Raw genomic sequence first — 21,973 nt, 5'->3', positions numbered from 1 at the left:
TGCCCACGGTGGACTGAAAACCAGTGGAACAATCTCTCTGATCATTCGTCCTGCTAGACTCCTCAAATTAAACACTTCCAGTCGAAAACTGCGTGATTTCCGATATTCCTCCCGTTGAAATGCCGTTAGATTTTAAGTATGAAGCCTGTGGCGATGTTTCGAAGCCCCGATGATAATTATTTTGAATAATTGTCGCCAAGACACTCCTCGCTAGACTGTAAAAGGGGAGAAAATTCGAATTAATAGCATTTTAAAGAAGTTTCAGAAGCTCTGAATTGCATATCTAAATTGCCATTTGAATATTATCACATACAGAAATCTTTAAACTTAGAGAAAGTTCAAGAAAAACGTCATCTTGTGTTTGGCCACATCGAAATACGGACTTCTTAATAGGAACACAGAATATAAACAGAGGTTGCAGACAAGGAAAGCACTAGTGTGCAAGAAGGAGGGAGAGAGAACGCTTCCTATTGGCTGGCAGGTCTCTCAGCTCCACATCCCAAATGCTCGATCAAGTCGGTCGGTGAAAAATCATTAATAACGCATTAACTACGATGATTCTGTGAACTTTTAGAGTTGGAGAATGAAGAGTGGACCTTGGGCAACTTTCACATATACATTTTAGTGCGCTAGACCCCTTCGATAACTAGATATTAACAATTTTAGTACGGGATGTCGGGAACGTTACCGCGTACCGTTATGTATCTTTTCAGTTTTTCAATAATTTCGTAGCTTTCTACTAAATTTTCATGCAATTAGCTAGATGCGTTTGAAAGGCAACTCCTCTAGCTACATTCTCCTGCAATTTTTATTACCATATCCCTTGTGGTTTGATAGTTATTGAACATTCTTTAGGCGAGTTCATTCTTTACACACGTCGCATTCAAGCGTATTGCATTTTCGTTATTTCAATGCAAATGCATGACTCGTTGCGAACTTTCAAGCATGGAGAATGTAGAACGGACTTTTCTTTACATTCTGCAATTAGTTTTGTAACCGTAAGTGGTGTGGCTTATTAGATACTAGCAATTCTTTACAACAGTTGACTATACACGAGTTCGATGTACAGGGTACCCTCTCATATAATGTTTAATAACTCCTAAACTAGACCGAATATGTTAATAGAAATTATATGAGAATGTAGCCAAAGGAGTTGCCTTTTAGACGCGTACAGTTAGTTGCATGAGAATTTAGTAGAAAGCTATGAAATTATTAAAAACCCGGAAAGGTGCTTAACTGTATGCGGTATCCATCCCGACATCACGTACTAAAATTATTAATAACTAATTATTGAAAGGTTCTAGAGAACTAAAAAGTATATGTGAAAATTGCTGAAGGTTCACACTTTATTCCTCAATTCTAAAAGTTCACAAAATCGTCGTAATTATGGAGTTATTAATGATTTTTCTCTGACTGACTTGATGTAGCCAGTGATTGGTGGACGTTAGATGGCCGCCAGCCAATAAGAAACGTTCTCTCTCTATCCTCGTCGCACACTAGTGCTTTCCTTGTCTAATACCTCTGTTTATATTCTGTTATCCTATTAAGAAATCGTAGTTCGCGTCTCCAAACACGAGATGGTGTCGGGTTACACCCGCCATTTTTCTTTTTGTCCTTGTCTATCCCCGTTCCTTTCCTTGTCTAACACACGGCACTATTTCTACCATTGTCTACCCCTTTTCCTTTCCATGTGTAACTCGCTTAATACTATCCTTGTCTACTCTGTACCTCTGCATATGAAAGGTGACTCCTTTAGCTACATTCTCGTATAATTTTTATTAACATATTCGGTTTAGTTTAGGAGGTACTAGACGTTACATGGGAGAGTCCCCCATTTACTGTTCTCATGCATAGTCAACTATTCTAAACAATTGCTAATATCTAATAAACCACCCCACTTATGGTTACTAAACTAATTGCAGAATGTAGAGAAAAGTCCATTCTACATTCTACTTGCTCGAAAGTGCATAATTAACAATGAATTTCCATTGAAATAACAGAAATGTGATATCCTTGAATGCGACGTGTGTAAAGAAAGAAGGAACTCAGCTAAAGAATGTCAAATAACTATCAAACCATCAGAGATATGTTAATAAAAATTATAGAAGAATGTAGCTAACGGACCTGCCTTTCAAGCGCGTATAGTTAGTTGCATGAGAATTTAGTAGAAAGCTATGAAATTATTGAAAATCCGGAAAGACACTTGACGGTATGCGGTATCAATACCGACATCACCTAATAAATTGTTAATAACTAATTATTGAAGAGGTCTAGTGCACCAAACACTATATGCGAAAGTTGCTCAAGGTCCACACTTCATTCTTCTATACTAAAAATTCACAATTCGTAAATATATTCGTAGATATTCGCAATTATTTATAAGAGTTGACTATGCTCGAGTACGATGGAAAGGAGACTCTCTCATATAATATTTAATAACATTTAAACTGCAAGGAGTATGTTAACAAAACTTATAGGAGAATGTAGCTAACGGACCTGCCTTTCAAACGCGTACAGTTAGTTGCATGAGAATGTAGTAGAAAGCTATGAAATTATTGAAAATCCGGAGAGATACTTGACGGTATGCGGTATCGTTCCCGACATCACGTACTAAAATTATTAATAACTAATTATTGAAAGGGTCTAGAGAACTAGAAAGTATATTTGAAAGTTGCCGAAGGTCCACACTTCATTCCTCAATTCTAAAAGTTCACAATATCGTCGCAATTATGGAGTTATTAATGATTTTTCCCTGACTGACTTGATGTAGCCAGTGATTGGTGGACCTTAGATGGCCGCCAGCCAATAGGAAACGTTCTCTCTCTATCCTTGTCGCACACTAGTGCTTTCCTTGTCTAATACCTCTGTTTATATTCTGTTATCCTATTAAGAAATCGTAGTTCGCGTCTCCAAACACGAGATGGTGTCGGGTTACACCCGCCATTTTTCTTTCTGTCCTTGTCTATCCCCGTTCCTTTCCTTGTCTAACACACGGCTATATTTCTACCATTGTCTACCCCTTTTCCTTTCCATGTGTAACTCGCTTAATACTATCCTTGTCTACTCTGTACCTCTGCATATGAAAGGTGACTCCTTTAGCTACATTCTCGTATAATTTTTATTAACATATTCGGTTTAATTTAGGAGTTACTAGACGGTACATGGAAGAGTCCCCCATTTACTGTTCTCATGCATAGTCAACTGTTCTAAACAATTGCTAATATCTAATAAACCCCCCCACTTATGGTTACTAAACTCATTGCAGAATGTAGAGAAAAGTCCATTCTACATTCTACTTGCTTGAAAGTGCATAATTAACAATGAATTTCCATGGAAATAACAGAAATGTGATATCCTTGAATGCGACGTGTGTTAAGAAAGAAAGAACTCAGCTAAAGAATGTCAAATAACTATCAAACCATCAGAGATATGTTAATAAAAATTATAGAAGAATGTAGCTAACGGACCTGCCTTTCAAGCGCGTATAGTTAGTTGCATGAGAATTTAGTAGAAAGCTATGAAATTATTGAAAATCCGGAAAGACACTTGACGGTATGCGGTATCGTTCCCGACATCACGTATTAAAATTATTAATAACTAATTATCGAAAGGGTCTAGAGAACTAAAAGGTGTATGTGAAAGTTTCTGAAGGTCCACACTTTATTCTTCAATTCTAAAAGTTCACAGAATCATCGTAATTAATGAGATATTAATGATTTTTCACCGACCGACTTGGTTTAGTCCGTGATTGGTGGAGCTTGGGCTCCCGCCAGCCAATAGGAAACGTTCTCTCTTTATCCTTGTCGCACACTAGTGCTTTCCTTGTCTAATACCTCTGTTTGTATTCTGTAATCCTGTTAAGAAATCGTAGTGCGCGTCTCCAAACACGAGATGGTGTCAGGTTACACTCGCCATTTTGTTTCTGTCCTTGTCTTACGCACAGCACTATTGCTATCCTTGTCAACTCGTGTTTCATTCCTCTAGTACTATCCTTGTCTACCGTTATTTCTTTCCTTATCTAACTCGTTTCTGTATTATACCTCGACGTGTTATCTTTCGTAGTGAGCCCGTCTAATTGTAAGTAAATACTTACGTATATTGAATCGCATGAGTAAAACTCTTCACGATCTTTGGACAACAGTAAAACTCGCGCATATGATGAATCATCTACTGATAAACAATTATGTTACTTTTTTATTTGTAATTTCATAGTTAAGTTTAATTCCAATTCCAATTACTACTAATATTGTAATCCTATTCTATGTTGAATCGGTAACGTTGGTAACGACACGAAAATAGTAAGAGTCTTGTCGACTCGAAAGCCTTGGACAGAAAGTCCTGTAAGACGCAAGGGGTATCCTTTACCTCGTGTCTGATGTTAGGTTGATCCTGCACGTCTTGCTTGAAGTAACGTTGGCTGAAATATTTACTTAGAAAAAAAGCAGATGCTACGCAGATTGCTACGAGACGTGCTCTACTTTACCTACTCCAGCGAAAAGTAGGAAACAGGAGACTGTCTTCGTACGTAGGTTTTTACCGTACGAGTATTTTCACAGTAACTCAAATATATTTTCACCAAGTAACTTTTTAGCCATAAATCGATAAAAATATAAATACAATAATAATCTTCTTTCTCGACTCTTGTTTTCGCTCGATTGCCTCTGCGCCTGAACGATCTACGATTTCCATCTTTCTTCCTCTTTTCTGCCAGATGTTGATATCTCCACAGCACTGATTTTCTCGCGCCCTCTACGATTTAACGTGGTGATTTAACAATTACATTTAGCTCACCCGCTAAAGTCGATAAAGCTAACAATTCTAAAAGAGTCAAGCCTCGAAAGTCGGTAACGTCGAAAGTGACATGAAAATGGTAAAGCAGCACACGTGTCCGACCGTGATACAAAAAAAAAGAAAAAAAAAACATTGAACGATACATGTGTGCATAAGTAGATCTATTAAGAACCAGCAACTGGTATTAGGACGTATCAGTGACTTTATTCTCTGTTCAATTAAAATTTATTTCCCTTCTTTGCAACAAACATTTTACGTCTTATCGCACGAGTATAGTTATACGACGCATATAAATTACTTTGCAATAAAACACGGTAAAATAAAGGAAAGTGCGCAGATGGAGTAAGGAAGACGCGAAGGAATGTAGTCGAGTAATATTGGCATCGTCCGACGAATTAGCTCCGAACGAACTACGTATAAGATGGTACATTTCCCTTTAACACTAGCTTAATATCTACGATTGCACGGAAAGAGTCCGTTGCAAATCTCACCGAGTCGTTCAAGGATTTCGCTGATCGACTTCCCGTGATTGCATCAACTTGAGCAAAATTTTCTCGGGGATACGTTTCTCCGCGAGGTTTTTCGTTCCAGGAAGGTTTTCCTCTCTGGCTGACAGCGATTGCGGCGGGATAACCAACTTGGACAAAGGCATGGTCTTCTCGTCGAGATTTTCCGAGCCCGGAAGAGCAGAGTAAACCAGCCGCCAAAGTTCCAACGACACCGACGAACAGCAAGACGATCTGTAACGATAGGAAAATGTACCGTTTAATTACAATCCTAGCAACGATCGAAACGGACCCCTCCTCTCTCTCTCTCTCGATCTCTTACCTCGATCATGTTCGCTCGAGTAACCGCGGCCAACTGTGTTCCCTGATTCCGACGCACCGATCGCGATACTTTTATACACCGGATACAACACGTGGCGACACTGGTTCGACAACATGAATCGACGTTTTATTTCGATGAGCGAAGCAAGCGCCCCGGGGCAGTGCTTGGTCGGATCGTTTCCTTTTTCGATCGCGCCTCCCGATATCTCCGCCGATCGCGCGACAAAACGATCGTTCGCGGGAAAAGGAGGAGGAGGAGGAGGAGGAGGAGGAGAAAAAATGCAGTCGCAGTTCGGAACTGAACTGCGTGCTCGGAATATATACGTAAGAATTTACGTTCTTTTATACAAGATCCGAACGATAGTTGGACACTTGGAGGAAATATATCGGCCAGGCACTGAAATAATAGATATCTAGGCATGCTGAATGTCGGCGTGAAGTTGCGACGTCGAGAACAAAGTGCGGGAATAATTCTGAACGCGTAAATATTATTTGAAGAAGGGGAAGAGATATTGGGAGCTCTGTAGGGGGTCCGACACACGATTACACCTATTTATCTAGAAACGAGAGATTCTTCGAAACTCCGTTCCGAGACCAGATATACAAGATACACGCATTCTCGTCTTTTTCCTCTTCCTTTATCGAACGTACCTACGCAGAGAATGGGACTGTAATCGAGTCCCAGGTGCAACGACATTCACAGACGGCCGATATCGCAAAGTGACGTCATTCGAACCCTCTTCCAGGCGATTAAACGCTATTATAAGCGAGGCTTAGTTCCCCCGCTGGCGTAAACTCGGGACAAGTTGCAGGGAAAGAAGTGACGTCACTCGGTCCACGTACCTTGACATTTCCTCGCGTCACACTTAACTTTCTTTCGTTGCCGAGCTCCTCGCTCGGTGAAATAGGAAAATTGAAATCGTTCAAAATGCTTCGGAACGGTTTCGCCGCCTTCCCGATAACCGTTAAATTAGAATAAACACACACACACAACTGGGACGCGGCGACCTTTCCTGATAATCGAGATTCATTACCTAGAACCTAGGATATATTTGAATCAGTAACGATCGAGTTTTCGTTGAAAGCGGGTGTAGGTTGGTTGCAAGTCGGAAGGCGGGAGCGAGTTTTCGCGATTCTTAAATTAGTCGTTTTGTTCGAGGCGGGCGTGAATTCGCGTCTCGTTTTCTCTGCTAACGGCGGCGTTCGTTTTCATCTGGAAAGAGAGAAAACCGAAAATACACGGGTCTGACGTAGAACGGGAGTTTGAAAGTAAGCAACCGAGCAAAATCGATCTTGTATTTGTTTCTTTTTGCCTCTCTCTCTCTCTCTCTCTCATCTGTCTACGCTAACGCGTACCGACGCAGGTTCACTTCGTGGTTCGACTTGAGGTCTTCCTCTTATTCACCTTTCACGCGTGTTCCCCTTTGTTGAAATGGACCGCAAGTCGATTCTAGGAAGAGCCTCCCTCTCGTTCCCCGCGATCGACGGTCTCCTCGATATGGATCAACTGCTCGAGGCCAATCCTTGGAATCAGATCAACGATTTCGTCCAGCACAATTTCCTGCAAAACATCCTCGACCAATTTAACCAAAATGTCGCCGTCAACCCGAAACTCGCCCCCGCAGGTGAGCAACAGAAAGGAACCTCTTTCACATGCTTCCACCAATCCAGCGTTTTATCGTCGACATTAACAACAGATGGTAAGAGAACGACTCGTAAAGGCGAGACGAGCCGAACCAACGGAGGGGCAGCGGCGGAAGGGGGACGACGAAAACCGAAGGAGAGTGAAAAACAAGCCTCGAGAAGGAGCGAGAGTGGGAAGACGAACGTGTCGGAGGAAAAGACGAAGAAAGTTGGAAAATTAACGGCGAATCTTCCGAGAAACATCGCGAGGAGAAAAGGGGAGAAGAAAGTCGCGAATGCTTCCAGAACGCGTAAAAATGAACGCGTCGGGGCGATAAAAGAAGCCAAGTGCGACGCTGGTAAGAAAGGAGAAGAGAAACCGAAAGGAAAGCCTGAGGGAGAGGCGAGAAGAGCGAGAGCCAACGTCTCGATGATACGCAAACCAGCATACGTAGCGCCGATAATGAGAGGTGCGAGAAGTGCGCCGATTAACAGCACGGGTTCGAAATTGCCGGTGTTAACCAGCACGCCGAAACGCGACAGTTCGCGAATTAGCAATTCCAGCGGGAAGGAAGGTGTTATCGCGAAGCGTTTCAACGGCAGCTGCTGTAGCACATCGGTAGCCGCTGAGAAGAGCGTGAAACGCAAATGCGACGCTACGACGACGACGAGGATTAAAGAAGAAAAGAGCGTGGAAAGCAACGAGGCGACTTTAACGCGGTTAAGATCGAAGAAAACGGAGGAAAGAACGGGCAACACAGGTAAACGGTTTGTGGTTCTCATTTTGCAGGCTCTCAATAATCGACCGTTTGTCCTGCAGAGAGAAAACGACTGATCGAGAAACGGGAGAGACGAAAGAGGAGGAAAATTCGGAGGCACGAGAAAAAAGCGGAACGAGCTATGGTAGAGTTTAATCACCACGTAATGCGCATCGTCAAACAAATGCGTTATCGTCCAGGTACGCTGTTCTTCTTCTCAACACCTTTCCGTGATTCGCGGTTCATCTACTCTGCACTTTGTTCCTTACAGAAAACGGGCAGATCGTCTCCAGCAACGACTTCTCCGACGAATCGTCTTCCTCCGATTCTAGCTCCTCTTTTAGTTCGTGCTCCTACTGTAGCGCGTGTAGCTGCTGAAAGTACATTTTACGCTTTAACGAAAGTATTTCAGACTAGTTGTATTGTATACGTATAGCGCTGGACGTTTATACTTGTGTTTAATTTATCGTATGTGTACAAATTGAAGAATAAAGAGAACCCCATGGCAGATTCGAAGAAAAGTGACTTTTCGCAAAATTGTTGGATCTTCGGGAGCGTAGATCTGGACAACGTCGGCGTTAACAGCGGTACTATCGGCTCTAACGAATCGAAACGAAACAGTTACACGATACATCGTATTACCTACTTCCACCGTAACGGTTTTCTCTATTTATATCTCCGATATCGCCGGCGTTGCACTGGTATGTACGATCCATCCCTATGGACATGGTATACTTGACATACATTTTAAAAATACTTTCTGGTTTAAATGAAATTCCACCTCGGGCAGTACGCGTATTATTTGGGCAAGGCGCGATCTCCGCGATCTCCGCGATCTCCGCGATCCCGAGAAGCGAAGTGCGCGATATATGTACATACATAAGTACTGTTACATATGCCGATGGGGACGGGATATACACGCGCCGGCGAGAAACAGTCTCGAAAGATTTCTTCCGAATCGAGGGAAAGAAGCATCTGGCGGTTATTTAACGGAACATGCAACGTTTAATCGCGGAGGAATTACGGGGATGTTTGATCCCCGCATCGATGTTCCGTACCCTTTTCCGATCTACGTCTGCGCGTGTCGGCCGGGTCTATAAAAGCGACGCAGGGCGTCGCGACGACTCCAGACGCGACATACGCGCATTGCTGAAAATGTGACATCGAGGGACGTTGCGGTTTTTCTCGATTTTTGTGAAACGTGAAAAGTCCAACAATCCAACACGTCGCCGCGTTTTTCGCTTAGTTACCCGGTTAATTGTGCTACAGTGAAGATGTAACCGAAGGGCCATCCGTTCAAAGGAGCGATCATTTGTGGAAAATTGTGACACCTTTCTCGTCGTTCACCATCGGATTACTACTATCGTGGTAAGCTCGAACGTAGGGTTTTTCTCATTCAACCTCTCCCCCCTCTCGTTCCTCGGCCTTTCTCTCGAAATACTCGTTACGCATAAAGACATAAGCCTAAATATTACTTCGCTAATCTCTCGCACGCGTTAAAATAGCCCCCGGTAAACAGAAATGCTAAATATAACCGCGTCGAAAAGCTTGTCAGAGCGAACCAGTGAGAACCGGCAGAGAAGTAAAGAAAGAAAGAAAGAAAGAAAGAAAGAAAGAAAAGAAAACGGTGGAACGATTTGGAGATGAGAACTGGGAGAAGTTTAAACGTAAATCGTTTCCCACAAAAGTGAATCACCGAGCGAGAAAAGTGGCTTACGAACCGGGTGGAACGGAACAGAACGGAACGGAACGGCGCGGCGCTCCAAACGATCGATAAATTTTTCTCCAAGCGAAACGAATCGTTCCTTCTCCTTTTCCCTCGTCGGTGGGCTTTTAATCCGAACCAGGGAATCGCCGACGACGGTGGAACGATAACGAAACGGTTTGACGCGCGTTGCCGCAGCGAAATCCTTGCTATTGATCTAGGCAGCTGAAAAGGTCCTGGGTTCACCCGGCCAACCTCCGGCCAACCTCCGGCATACTCCCCTCGCCTCTCCGCCCAATATTTCGTCCTTCGCCGTTCGCCTACACGGCCCGTACCCGCCAATCTTCTCCAATTTCTCCAACTTCTTCTCGTATCGTTGTCGAGAGAGAGAGAGAGAGAGAGAGAGAGAGAGCTTCAGCTGTCTGGAACGTCACACCTAGTGTGTTTGAACGAGCAAGGGCAAGGGCGATTCTTAGGGCGATTGTTGAATCGGTAGGGAACGAAAGCCCTGTCTGGAACGTCACACCTAGTGTGTTTGAACGAGCAAGGGCAAGGGCGATTCTTAGGGCGATTCTTAGGGCGATTGTTGAATCGGTAGGGAACGAAAGCCTACCCAAGATGGTAAACGTGTTCCGCGGTTGATTAGCCGTGCGAGAGCAACTCGACGATAGTCTAAAACTTTTTCATCGAACGTTACCGATTACACGGGGGTTGGAGCAGGAGCGATCGATTTTCAGGGTTACCGGTGTATAACGGAGCGTCCTCTCTTTTCGTTGCAGATGAAACTACACGAGAAAAAGGAGTCCGGAATACACAGAGTGCAGGAGGTTCCCCTGGAGGAGCTGGAACTGTCCAAGGAGTACGAAGTGGAGAAGACACTCGGGGAGGGGAGTTTCGCCAAAGTTTTACTAGCGACTCACCGAGCGACGCGCACGAGGGTCGTCCTGAAAGCCGTCCACCAAGAATTAACCACGGAGAAGGACTTTTTCCGCGAGTTTCACTACTCGTACCATTTGAGCCCGCATCCGAACATTCTGTGCTCGTACGCGGTCGCGTTCAAAGCGGAGAAGTGTTTCGTGTTCGCGCAAGAATACGCCCCGTACGGTGATCTCGCGGGCAACGTCAGGGCCGGAGGATTGAGCGAGGAAGCGTGCAAGAGGATCGCTAGTCAGCTCTGCTCCGCGCTCGATTTCATTCACTCGAAACAGCTGGCACATCGAGACATCAAGCTCGAGAACGTGCTGGTGTTCGCGCTGGACATGTCTAAGATCAAGCTCTGCGATTTCGGGTGTACCAGACGCGAAGGGACGCTAGTTAACAAGATTCGTTGCACCTGGTTGCCGTTTCAACCGCCGGAGATCTACGAGATCGTGAAAAACGAGAGGTACGCGTGCAAGAGGAGCGCCGATTGCTGGCAATTCGGCATCGTCCTCTTCGTCTGTCTAACGGGCAATCCGCCGTGGCAGACGGCTGATCTCATTCAAGATCCGGACTACTCGGCCTTCCAGAGATGGCTCAAGAGGAGGACGACCAAAGTTCCGCCGACGTTCAGAAGATTCACGCCTAGGTTACTCAGATACTTTAGGCGAACGTTCGAGCACAAGCCGGAGAAGAGGCCGCATGTCACGGAAATCAACAAGTATCTGAAAGACTCGTGGTGCGTGAACAAAATCAGTCACAGCGCTACTTCTACGTTGGTAGACGCTAGCGAGGGTATAGCTAGGAGAGCAGACAGTCTGCTGTATCTGGACACGATCTTGGACGATCAACGGAACGTGGACGAGAACAAGAACAGGCTGAGGAAGCTTCTCAACAGTTACGGACTGGAGACGACGGTCGATCAAAAAGTGGTGACCAAGAGGATCTGGGAGTGGGTGATGCAGTGCGACTCGAACATCGCCGAACCGGCTTTCGTCGGTAGCCTCGGGACAGAGAGTATGTGAGAGATGGTAAAAGCTTCTAGCGAACCTTGCCTCAGAAGCGATCGTCACCAACGAAAGTGCAGTTTCGGTGGCTTCGAGGCCGCCCGCGACGAACACGGCGCTCCGTCCCCTGTTCAATGTGCCAAAGCAACGTTCGAAAGGCCGGCGACGAACTCGCCGTGACTCTTACGCTACCAACGAGCGCTTCGTCCTTTCCACACCCTCGCGCCGAATTTCGAACGACGAACGACGAACGTCGACCGATAAAATCCCTACCCTCTTCTCTCCTTTCTCTCTCTACGAGCGGACCAATTATCCACGAATGTATCTGCGTATATACACGTATTCACGTACCAGCCACTTTCGTACACTTCCTTTCGCGTCGAATACAGCTTCGAGACGAGAATTGCCTAAAGATCCACTTCTCCACTCACACAACACACGGGCGATTCTCTGCTTTTTTCCAAGTAAACAATTACGAAACGAATGTGATAAAAAAGAAAAAAAAAAAAGAAAACTCGTTAAGACTGCGGCGAACGCGAGCGTAAACTGCGATCGGTGTTATTCGGTGTCGACTATAGAGACAATAATGACTGCGGATTTCCTAGTAATTTATTACATTATGATAATTGTATGTAGTGTAACGAACGGTAACCGGTAGGGGTCACTGTACGAGGCCTTGCGTGGAATCGAAGAAGGATTTCGTTCCGTTCCGTTCCGTGTATGAAAGGAGGAAGAAAAAAAAGAAGCGATCTCTCACGTGAAAAAAAAAAAAAACGGGAACGGACGTTCCGATGGAGCGAAATTTCAAAGAACTCGAACAGAAATTAAGTGGTATTTAGTGTCGTTAAGCGATAGAGCGTATGCATACACACATAGCGCGCATATATTCTTCTAGCAATTTATGGGTAGAAGGAGCGAATAATAGAAGTGATCGGTGATACACGATTTGGTAGAGCTATGTTACCACAGAAGAAAACAGAAAAAAGAGAAAAAAAAACAAATAAATCAGCAGGCTATACATACGTAATAATGCGCAATTCTTCCCCTACGTGTGCGAAATTTGTAACTGGTAGAACTTAAAGAAATGTCACGTTGTAGATAATGGAGAAACGAACGGGGAAGAAATGTGCAACGACTACTAAAACGCGTTAGGTCTCCGTTAACGCGAAGCGATGTTTTCTATATAAACGATATCGAAATAAATGCATTAAAAATAATTGCGATATAATCTATCAAGGATAGTATTCTTTCTCTCTCTCTCTCTCTCTCTCTCTTCCTACTATACCTCTGGCAAATTCGAGCTTTTTCGAACGTTCAAATTCAAAGGAAAAAATATCCAAACAGCCTAACGAAACTGCTCGCTTGCTTAAAAGGAATCTGCTTCCTCGAGGGAGGTGAAAGGGTTGCGGGAAAAGAATGCCCCGCGCTCCGCAATGTTTTAACGAGCGAAACGGCTACCTGTATGCGAAACATTTTTCTTTCTTCTTGTCCTTCTATCCCAGCGAGTCAAATGGAAAAGAGAGCAGCAGCAGCAACTAAGAGTACCATAGAGGAATACTTGACCTTTAACCTTTTCCTTTTCTCGAATCCGCGGGCATCGCGAACGTGCCACTTGTCCGATTTGACACACCCTTGACCTACGAGACGCCTAGTTTTTGCTCGAGTCTTGTGCTTATTTCCTATATAGCTAATCGTACCTTCGTCGTCGAAGGTGAATCAAAGATTGAAAGGTATCAGTTGCTACCGAACACGAATTTCTTCGAACCTATTCGTGGTTGGTGGTAGTAACCAAAGTGGAATCGGAAAATATATCGCACGAGTTGGCGGCCGTGTTTCGAAATGGTGTTCTGGATGGAGGAAATGCGAGAAACAACTTGGACGTTGGTTAGAACGGTGCATTTTCCTAAATATCAATACGGTTCCCTCTGCTATTGAACGTGAGACGTGATACAGAGAAAGCAGATTAGCAAACGTCAAGCTGCGCCAACGTGCATCCGGCTTTTAACGTATCTGGATACAATGAGTATTTTAGGCTTGCACCGTGCTATTTCCACGCATCGCGCGCTATTCTTAATCGTTTGCTTTCACAAGCTACATGCTTTTCATACAACGTGCCAACGTATTCACCTCGTGCACTAACGTGCGTGTGTGCTTACACGTGGATGCAAACAATATCGAGTGACGAGGAAGTACTATTACCCGTTGATATACTCGGTACCTATGATTCAATAACTCCTTCCCTCCTTCGATTGTGAACTCTTAAATAATCCTTACGCACGGAACGGAATAAACCAAGTGGAACTAACGAGGGAGGAAAAGAAAAAAAAAAAGAATGGCAAACGTCGTAGTGAGGCGTAGTGTGACGACACAACACCGAGAGACCGTGAATTTCCAGTATCAGAGAGAGGAAGGGAAAGAAAGTTGAGGCCACGGACGGCTCGTCGCCGGGGATCTCGTCATCGATCCTCCGGTCCAACAGCCCGACGTCTATTTTCATACAGGCTAACCTATTTATATATACGGACAATGTTCCACTTTTATCGGCCGATGAGAGCAGCGTCACGTCGCGTCGGGACGCGTATCGCCTAGACCTGTGTGTCCAGAGCAGCGTTCCCCAGCTGCATCGTGCTCTTTCACACGTGTTGACCGATACCACGCGCATTCTATCTCCCCAAGTATTTCTGCATACGTTATTACACCTCCTACCGCTAACATGCGTTCGAGTTTTACGACCTCTCTTTCGGCTTCTTTGACGTCAAACCGAACGCTCTCGAGAACGCCTTTCGCTTCGATATTCCAGATGAAAAATTTCAACGATAAAGAAACACTTACTAAATTATTGGCCACTGTTGGCGACCAATGGTTCGATTAATGGTTCCAAATACATATTCGAGAAATTTGAGAACGTCTTCCACAAACTGTCGAACTCGTCGATAAACGGCTGTAGCAGTAAACGGTGATTAGTCACCAGCAGGTTCTCGAAATTTCCGAAGAATCCGGACATCGTCCAATTCATGCTACCGGTAATCACTATGTCGTTGTCCACGATCGCGAACTTGTGATGCATCAGAACACCTAGATCTTTCAATCTAATCGGGACACCTGAAACGCGCGTAATTTTAACGTTTGATCGGAGAGAAGGTATCGAACCAAATGTCGTTAATGACGAATGATTCAAGTATTACCTACCGTTGTTGTAAAATAAAGCTGTTTGCGCACTTTCGTTGGAAGCCATATGACGGTCCATTATTATTCTAACAAACACTCCTCGTTTGTGAGCGTTCACGATGGCATTCGATAGTAATTGGCAACTTAATATGTACATGCAAACGTCCAAACTCCGTTCCGCTCGATTTATGTAACTTTCCACCTCTCTGTAACGTTTATACGACATTAACAGGCCCTTTACGTTGATTGTATATATTTCGAAACTCGACGAACAATCACGCGTTACCTCAAATACCGAACTGGACAACAGTCTTTGAGGCAGATTTCGTCGCTAGAGGCGTGTGCCCGGCAAAGGTTAGACTCGTTTGAAAAAAACATCACCTTGGATATGTTTTGTTTCGATTTGCGAGCGTTCGTCTTCCATACTGCGCGGACAATCCAAGTTTTTTCTTCGAAACTACCGAAACGTCTGTACAAATACCAGATAAGCTCGGTGGTCAACACTGCTCCCCCCATTAACAGAATTCTTTTACTTATCATGTCTAGAATCCAATTTTCAAACCGATAACGGGTTTTCGTTCAAATCGAACTTATGCAACCATTTTGTATTACGCGCGCCTACGCATCACGTGATATCTGAGAGCGCTCGAGTGTCGTTATAAAATAACAGTTAAAATATTATCACAACGACTCGATCTGATAATCGAACCAACACTTTCGAGGCTTTTTTATCTTAACAATGACCATCGTTGGTACAAAAATACACAGAGATACGTATAAATTGTACGTTAATATGCTGTTATAACCTAAATATCGATGCTTAGGCGCTACATTAGTAATTACAATTTTCTAATTTGTTTGTATCGAAATAGATACGATGCAACGTACCTGTGAAAAGAGTTTTAATTCTTATTCCGAAAGATAAAAGACACGAATCAACGTACATGCACCTAACTTTGCCGCCACTAGCAAACACCTGACTCTTCCGAAGTTGCGTACAAGTGTTACCAACTCTATACCGTTAAATTCCCGCCAAAACTTGCAACGGAAAACTACGTTGAAAACATTTTTTATCCTGAGGTCAATGTTTCTAACTTACTATCGTTTAGGTGAAAAAAAAAAAAAAAATCAATACGCAATTATAAATATTTCACTTTTATTAAAATTCAGGTAAAAAAAAGTTCTTGCAGCTATCCTCAAAATTTGATACCTGGTTGCTTAAATTGCTCAACTTTGTCCCATTTGTTTAGATATAAATTCTTTATCTCTATTCCATAGAATATTACATATAGCATTCAACTGATAAGAACAATCAAATACTTCAGACCTTGTAGAAAGCTTATTTATATCAACTCTGATAACTTTAACTTTCCATTTATCCTCAAACTCTTTTATCCTTGCATCTTCTATGGTAGAACTGGACCATGGTTTAAATCTACAAAATTTCGGCACCCTGTTAGCTACACCTTAGGCTACACAGAGAAAATAAGTGAAGAACTCTGTTCAATAAATTACTTTGTTCCTATTACTATATTTGCTGGCTTTTCTTTTATAGCTGCCATAGTATTCATCAAATATGGAACATCATTAAAACCTGTTGCATCGTCGAAAGAAAATACTGAACATATAGCATCAACTTTATCTTTGCAAGCCTAAAAATTTCAATAATATCGATAGGTTCAGATTCAATTTGATCCTTTAACAGTCTATTCTTGTAAATCCTCCTAGTATCCTACCTACAGGCAATATGTGATTGTATTTTTTAATACTTGTTTCAGAAGTATCCCAAAACTGTAATTTAAACAACACAACTTTGTCCCATATCTTAACTGGCCAAAATACATTCGTCTTTTTTATCCCGTTAGTTTCCGCATAATTACTGGACTCTAATGTTCCAGCGAGACGTGCCACGACCGACGTTTTTCCTACCCCAGATCTACCGATCATAAAAATTTTGTATGTAACTTCTTCTATCGAAGATGGTAAAGGTGGTCTTTCGAGAATACCTAAAAGATGTTGCAAAAATGAAACGACATCCAACGATTCCGTGAAGTGAAAACTCGTTCCTCTCGTTATCACTGTTTACCGTAAAATCTCCTCTTCTTCGACGTATTTACATAAAAGTGATGCATTAACGATTCTCCTTCTACAGAATGCAACCAATTCACGTTTATTGCGTTCATGATAAATGATTGAAAAAATCAGAAAACAATATGAAAACCTGATAAACCTTGGATAAACATTGACGACCACAAGGTGAACGCGAGATCCTTCGTGAGGTTACCGTACGGTGACGCTAACTTGAAGAATATGTACTCTGATTCATTCAACGATTAGATAGTTGCACTGATTAAAAGGCCAGAGGAAAGAAAGAGAGGAGGGCACAGTGGAAAGTTCTCTTCTTACTGCAAATTAATCAACTAGTGAAAATTAGCGACAAGATTATTTTTCCCTGTTCCTTCTACCACCTTCGCCAACTGATGAGTTTCAATGAATCCTACAACCTGGGTACGCGCTTTACTACGTAACTGGCGGTTTCTACGAATCTCGTGTGCATACGTAATCTCTCGACGAATCAAATGAAATCCCGCCTTAAGGGAACCAATAAGAATTGTTGTAGTATACCAATGCAATGGAGAAAAATAATTCTATTAGTAGTGAAGTTGGCGTTAGTTCAAATAAATGCCACATTGACCAATAAAATCCATTTACAACACGTAACGCGTTGTTTGCAGTTGTATCGCCATATTGTATATTTAACGCGGGTCACTGGCGCGTGTATGGGCTTTTCGTAAGATTTTCCGCTAGATAAAAGTGCGTGAATTAAAAGAAACCGCGAGATATAACGCGCGATGGATCCGGAAAAGTTAAAAGTGGTCGAATTACGGTTAGAACTCTCACAGCGTGGACTCGATACGAAAGGCGTCAAGTCAGTGCTTGTTGAGAGACTTCGTAAGGCCTTAGAAGAGGAAAATGCAAACCGTAAGCTCCTCTTTTTGCATGTTCTTATCTTAAACCGCGCCGAATTTTTTTAGGCATGTCAATCTTTATCCAATGACCTACATATTTTTGTATTCCATTGTTGACAAACATTCAAATCAGGCGGTAATAATTCTCTTAACGCTTTCTGTTGCGTTTTACAGTTAAATCATCTTAGAATAGATGAGGATAACCTATTTGTCTTTTTCAAAAATAATCAATAGTCGCAAAATGTTTTTTTCTCCGATATTTGCAACGTTCTGCAGGCGCAAACTATGCGCGCCTTTCTTCTGTTTACGTGCGAATTGTACGCGCGACGCCACTACGTCTCCCTTCTGTTGATTTTCTAGCCAACAAATTTTTCTTTTTTACAATTCCATTAATTATCTTATCGTCTGTTTGTTTCAAAATGTAATTGCAATGAAATCATGCATTATCTAAATGTACACTTTAGTATAATTGCTCCAGTTTTAATGGTACATGTTTGACCATTGTACTGTTGCAACATAACTGTATTTTTTTAATTATAGAGGTGAATCAGGGAAAAGCAAATGCCAATACGGAAAACACACATGAGGATACGATGCAAGAAAGTGATGAGAAATCATCAAAATCAGCAAAAGTACCACAGACACCAAAAAAATCTAGTAGATTATCTAAAACTGCCCCTGTTACACCAAGGGAAGATCCTGCAACAAAAAAGAGAAGAACCTCTAGAGTTTCATATTCTAGGAGGAGGACATCTCCAAAAAAATCAGATCAAAATGATATGTCTCGTGAATCATCGCCTACAGCATCAGAATCTGCTTTGCAGGAAGATGCTGCCTTGCAAGATGATGTCATACAAGAAGAAACTGCACAAGAGGAAGCTGCTATATTAGACGAAGCTGCTATACTAGACGAAGCTGCTGCGCAAGAAGAAGCTGCTCTGCAAGAAGGAGGTGCAGTACAAGACGAAACTGCAGTAGAGAAAGAAGAGCCTGTATCACCTAAGAAAAATGAAGAAAAAGAAACAAAAGATTTATTGCCAAGTATAGAAGATGAAAATGTTAACTCTGTTGAAGTTGTAAAAGAAGATGAAATAAAAAATACCGGTGTTACAGAAAGTAATAAAAATGAGAATGATGTAAAGGATTTACAATTATCACCTGTACAAACACCTGTTAAATGTAGCGATACTGATGTTTCAACTTCAAAACAATCAACAGATGATAAAAATGATGTGGATCAAAAACAACAATCTACAACAGTAATTACATCAATTCAAGAAACATCAAAAGACACAGATGTGATAGAAGAAAGTGAAGATACTGCTTCAGATGTGCATAAAAATGATACAGAAACTACAATTAATGATACATGTAATAAATCAGATGATACAAAACATGAAACTATCCAACATGAGAAAAATGTAGAACCTATGGATAGTGCTCATACTGTAGAATCTGGTAATGACATTCCTGAAACAGAACAAACAAATGATTCATTGGAGGAAGAACAAGATGTAGACATCAATGAAAATGATAAATCAAAAGCTGAGGATGAATTCATGGAAGACAAAGAGGCATTATCCAGTAATGAGAAGGAGGAGGACAGTAATATTGATAGAAAACAAGATGAACAGGTATATTTAAAAAAAAAACTCTATTTTTAGTTTCAAAATATATGCTACCTGCATCTTAATTTTAAGTTACCCTGTAGAATACCTTTTGACTTTGTAGTAACACCTGAAATGTTATACTTCATTTATTTGTACAATATTCATTGGCTTTATTTGCTGTGTACTTTATCTGGTATAATCCGCGATCTCAATAAAATGTAGAGGACTCCAGTTAAAACATGAAATTTAAATAAAAAATTTTCAATTTCGAATGATACAGTGGGAGATGATTTTCAGTGCACGTTTGAGATCGCGGATGCTTTTCGAAACTATTGCGTCCTCTACATTTTGTTACATGAAAATGTTACTGTACCTACAGGAAATATTATTTTTAATCATTGACCTATTTTCGTTTACGTGGAAAGGATGTAGAAATGTCAGAAATAAAACACGAAGAAGATACAGATGTAGATATGAAAGAACGAAGTACGAATGTTGTCAGCGGTAGAAAGCGGAAAAGGTCGTTTAGTCCTCTGGAAGATCGTCATGATTCGCCTCCACCCGTTCTCACCGAAAACGAACCAGAAATCGACGATTCAGCTTTAATTTTATCTTGGTGTATGTTGACATATGAACGAAAATAACTAAATCACGTCTCTTGAAATAATCGAGGTAATTGTTTAAAAAATTCTGTTATTATGTTTTAGATGATTCTGATTTGAATCTGGTTATCGATAAAGATGGATTTTTTACGGCTACACCTATGCACAACGACGGATTTTCGCACATGTGGGCTGGTGCAAGAGCATCATACGGTTTTCTTTGCGGAAAAGTTTACTATGAAGCAAAAATAGTGCAACATTGCACCATCAATGCAGGAAACGAAGAATACCCGCATGTTCTTCGCATTGGTTGGTCTACTCCATATACGTCGATGCAACTTGGAGAAGAGAATTTTAGTTTTGGATATAGCAGTACCGGAAAAAAATTGACTGACAATCAGTACGAAGATTACGGACTTGTATTTGGAAAAGACGACGTCATCGGATGTTACTTCGATGCAACATCTGATAATATTATATTATCGTGCACGGTTAATGGAAAAGATCAAGGCACAGCATTTAGTATCCCTAAAGCAGACCTAGGTGATAAACCATTATTTCCGCACATTTTGAGTAAAAATTGTAGCTTTGCTTGCAACTTTGGCCAAGAGACGCCATGGACAGAGGAAATTTTACCGGACTACGTTTCGATTGGAAACGTAGAGTCTCAGTATAAAATCCCTGGTCCACGGAGACCAGAAAAGAAAGAAGAATGCGAAGTAATAATGATGTGTGGATTACCTGCTTGCGGGAAAACTACCTGGGTAACGAAATACACAACTGAAAATCCACAGAAAATGTACAATATCCTAGGGCTCAGTAGTCTAATTAATAAAATGAAAGTGTGTATTATACGCCCTGTAACTATGTCACTGGATAATTGTAGATGTTTTTAATAAATAATATTTTTCAAGGACCCTGAATTATCTTACAAGGAAGAATACGATGGACAATGGAAGGTACTTATTGACAAATGTACCGACGCGTTAGGCAGATTGATCGAAATGGCTTCAACCAGAAGACGTAATTATATTCTAGATCAGGTATGGATTTGATTTTAAGAGGCTCGACATTTTATTCGACGTTCGTTTCATGTTTTACATTAAATCGATTGCAGACAAACGTATATCCTTCCGCACAAAGACGTAAAATGAAGAACTTCTGTGGATACCAGAGGAAAGCAGTAGTTATAGTTCCATCAGAGGAAGAATTTATGTCACGTACTATGAAACACAAACCGATCGACGGCAAGGAAATTACAAATTCTATGCTTCTAGAAATGAAAGGTAGGTTTTGATGTTACTACTGTTTCTTTACTTGCTATAACACATAGTGTATTTTTTCAGCAAGTTTTAGAGCTCCAGTTGCTGGTGAATCCTTCGATGCTGTCAATTGGGTCGAACTCGACCAAGAAGAGGGTAGAAAGCTTATAGAAAAGTATAATACAGAAGCAAAAGAAGCTGGCTACAGTGAACGGCAAATGAGTAAACGAACACGAACTGACACGAGATCAGAATATTCCCATGAAAGCCGGCATGAAGGACGGAGTAATCGCGACAACAGAGACAATCGGGATTATCGTGACAGGCGAAATAATTGTAAGAATCACAAATAATATTAAAAAATTAATTAAAAATTGTAACATAGAAAACAATGTCCTTAAAAAAATGAACGTATGCAGATTCTGAAAGAAATCGTAACCCCATTTGGCGTGGAGGTGGTAGTAGTGGTGGTGGTGGTAATATGGGATGGAGAGACAGGCAACAAAGAGGAGGAGGCGGAGGAGGTGGGAGTGGAGGAGGAGGAGGAGGAGGAGGACATATGAGACACGGAAGTGGTTATGGTCACCCAATGCCAAGAAGAAGGAGAGGTGCGCTTATTCCACTCGTGCATCGCGGAATGAATAGAAGGGGCGGTAATGCTGACAGAAGAGGAGGAAACGACAGAGGTCGAGCTCTGGTTTCCACTCAAGGTTCTCGATCGAGGGCTCCAATT

General features: G+C 42.0%; 5 protein-coding genes across 5 annotated transcripts in view; 3 read left to right on the top strand and 2 right to left on the bottom strand.

Moving 5' to 3' along the window:
- Positions 1-5,489: 5,489 nt before the first annotated feature.
- LOC108579546 (mitochondrial cardiolipin hydrolase) lies at positions 5,490-15,394 on the bottom strand. Its single transcript, XM_017943109.1, has 4 exons — positions 15,084-15,394; positions 14,819-15,003; positions 14,462-14,731; positions 5,490-5,531 (listed from the first exon to the last, which is right to left on the bottom strand). Exons 1-3 carry the CDS (start codon positions 15,335-15,337, stop codon positions 14,466-14,468), a joined length of 705 nt encoding a protein of 234 aa, XP_017798598.1. The 5' UTR covers positions 15,338-15,394; the 3' UTR covers positions 5,490-5,531; positions 14,462-14,465.
- Positions 7,051-8,377, top strand: LOC108579502. Its single transcript, XM_017943046.1, has 3 exons — positions 7,051-8,002; positions 8,062-8,199; positions 8,271-8,377. The coding sequence occupies exons 1-3, from the start codon at positions 7,051-7,053 to the stop codon at positions 8,375-8,377; spliced, it is 1,197 nt and encodes a 398-aa protein (XP_017798535.1).
- On the top strand, positions 9,330-12,062 carry LOC108579545 (serine/threonine-protein kinase SBK1). The gene is made up of 2 exons (XM_017943108.1): positions 9,330-9,367; positions 10,484-12,062. Exon 2 carries the CDS (start codon positions 10,484-10,486, stop codon positions 11,645-11,647), a length of 1,164 nt encoding a protein of 387 aa, XP_017798597.1. The 5' UTR covers positions 9,330-9,367; the 3' UTR covers positions 11,648-12,062.
- A 630-nt stretch (positions 15,395-16,024) lies between the features above and the next one.
- LOC108579682 (REM2- and Rab-like small GTPase 1) lies at positions 16,025-16,980 on the bottom strand. The gene is made up of 4 exons (XM_017943268.1): positions 16,884-16,980; positions 16,538-16,803; positions 16,313-16,449; positions 16,025-16,232 (listed from the first exon to the last, which is right to left on the bottom strand). Exons 1-4 carry the CDS (start codon positions 16,978-16,980, stop codon positions 16,025-16,027), a joined length of 708 nt encoding a protein of 235 aa, XP_017798757.1.
- A 669-nt stretch (positions 16,981-17,649) lies between these two features.
- The window catches only part of LOC108579536 (heterogeneous nuclear ribonucleoprotein U-like), a 5,473-nt gene continuing 1,149 nt past the window's right edge, over positions 17,650-21,973 (top strand). Inside the window, exons 1-8 of the mRNA XM_017943097.1 lie at positions 17,650-17,779; positions 18,307-19,400; positions 19,802-19,994; positions 20,084-20,820; positions 20,893-21,021; positions 21,096-21,264; positions 21,325-21,576; positions 21,660-21,973. The exon at positions 21,660-21,973 is cut by the window's right edge and continues 1 nt beyond it. Of these exons, the coding sequence (XP_017798586.1) occupies positions 17,650-17,779; positions 18,307-19,400; positions 19,802-19,994; positions 20,084-20,820; positions 20,893-21,021; positions 21,096-21,264; positions 21,325-21,576; positions 21,660-21,973 (3,018 nt within the window). The remainder of the gene's footprint in view (positions 17,780-18,306; positions 19,401-19,801; positions 19,995-20,083; positions 20,821-20,892; positions 21,022-21,095; positions 21,265-21,324; positions 21,577-21,659) is intronic.

The sequence above is a fragment of the Habropoda laboriosa genome, unplaced genomic scaffold, assembly GCF_001263275.1.
Source record: "Habropoda laboriosa isolate 0110345459 unplaced genomic scaffold, ASM126327v1 scaffold33, whole genome shotgun sequence".
In the NCBI taxonomy this organism is placed as follows: Eukaryota; Metazoa; Arthropoda; class Insecta; order Hymenoptera; family Apidae; genus Habropoda; species Habropoda laboriosa.
This window is presented reverse-complemented; position numbering and strand designations above follow the sequence as displayed.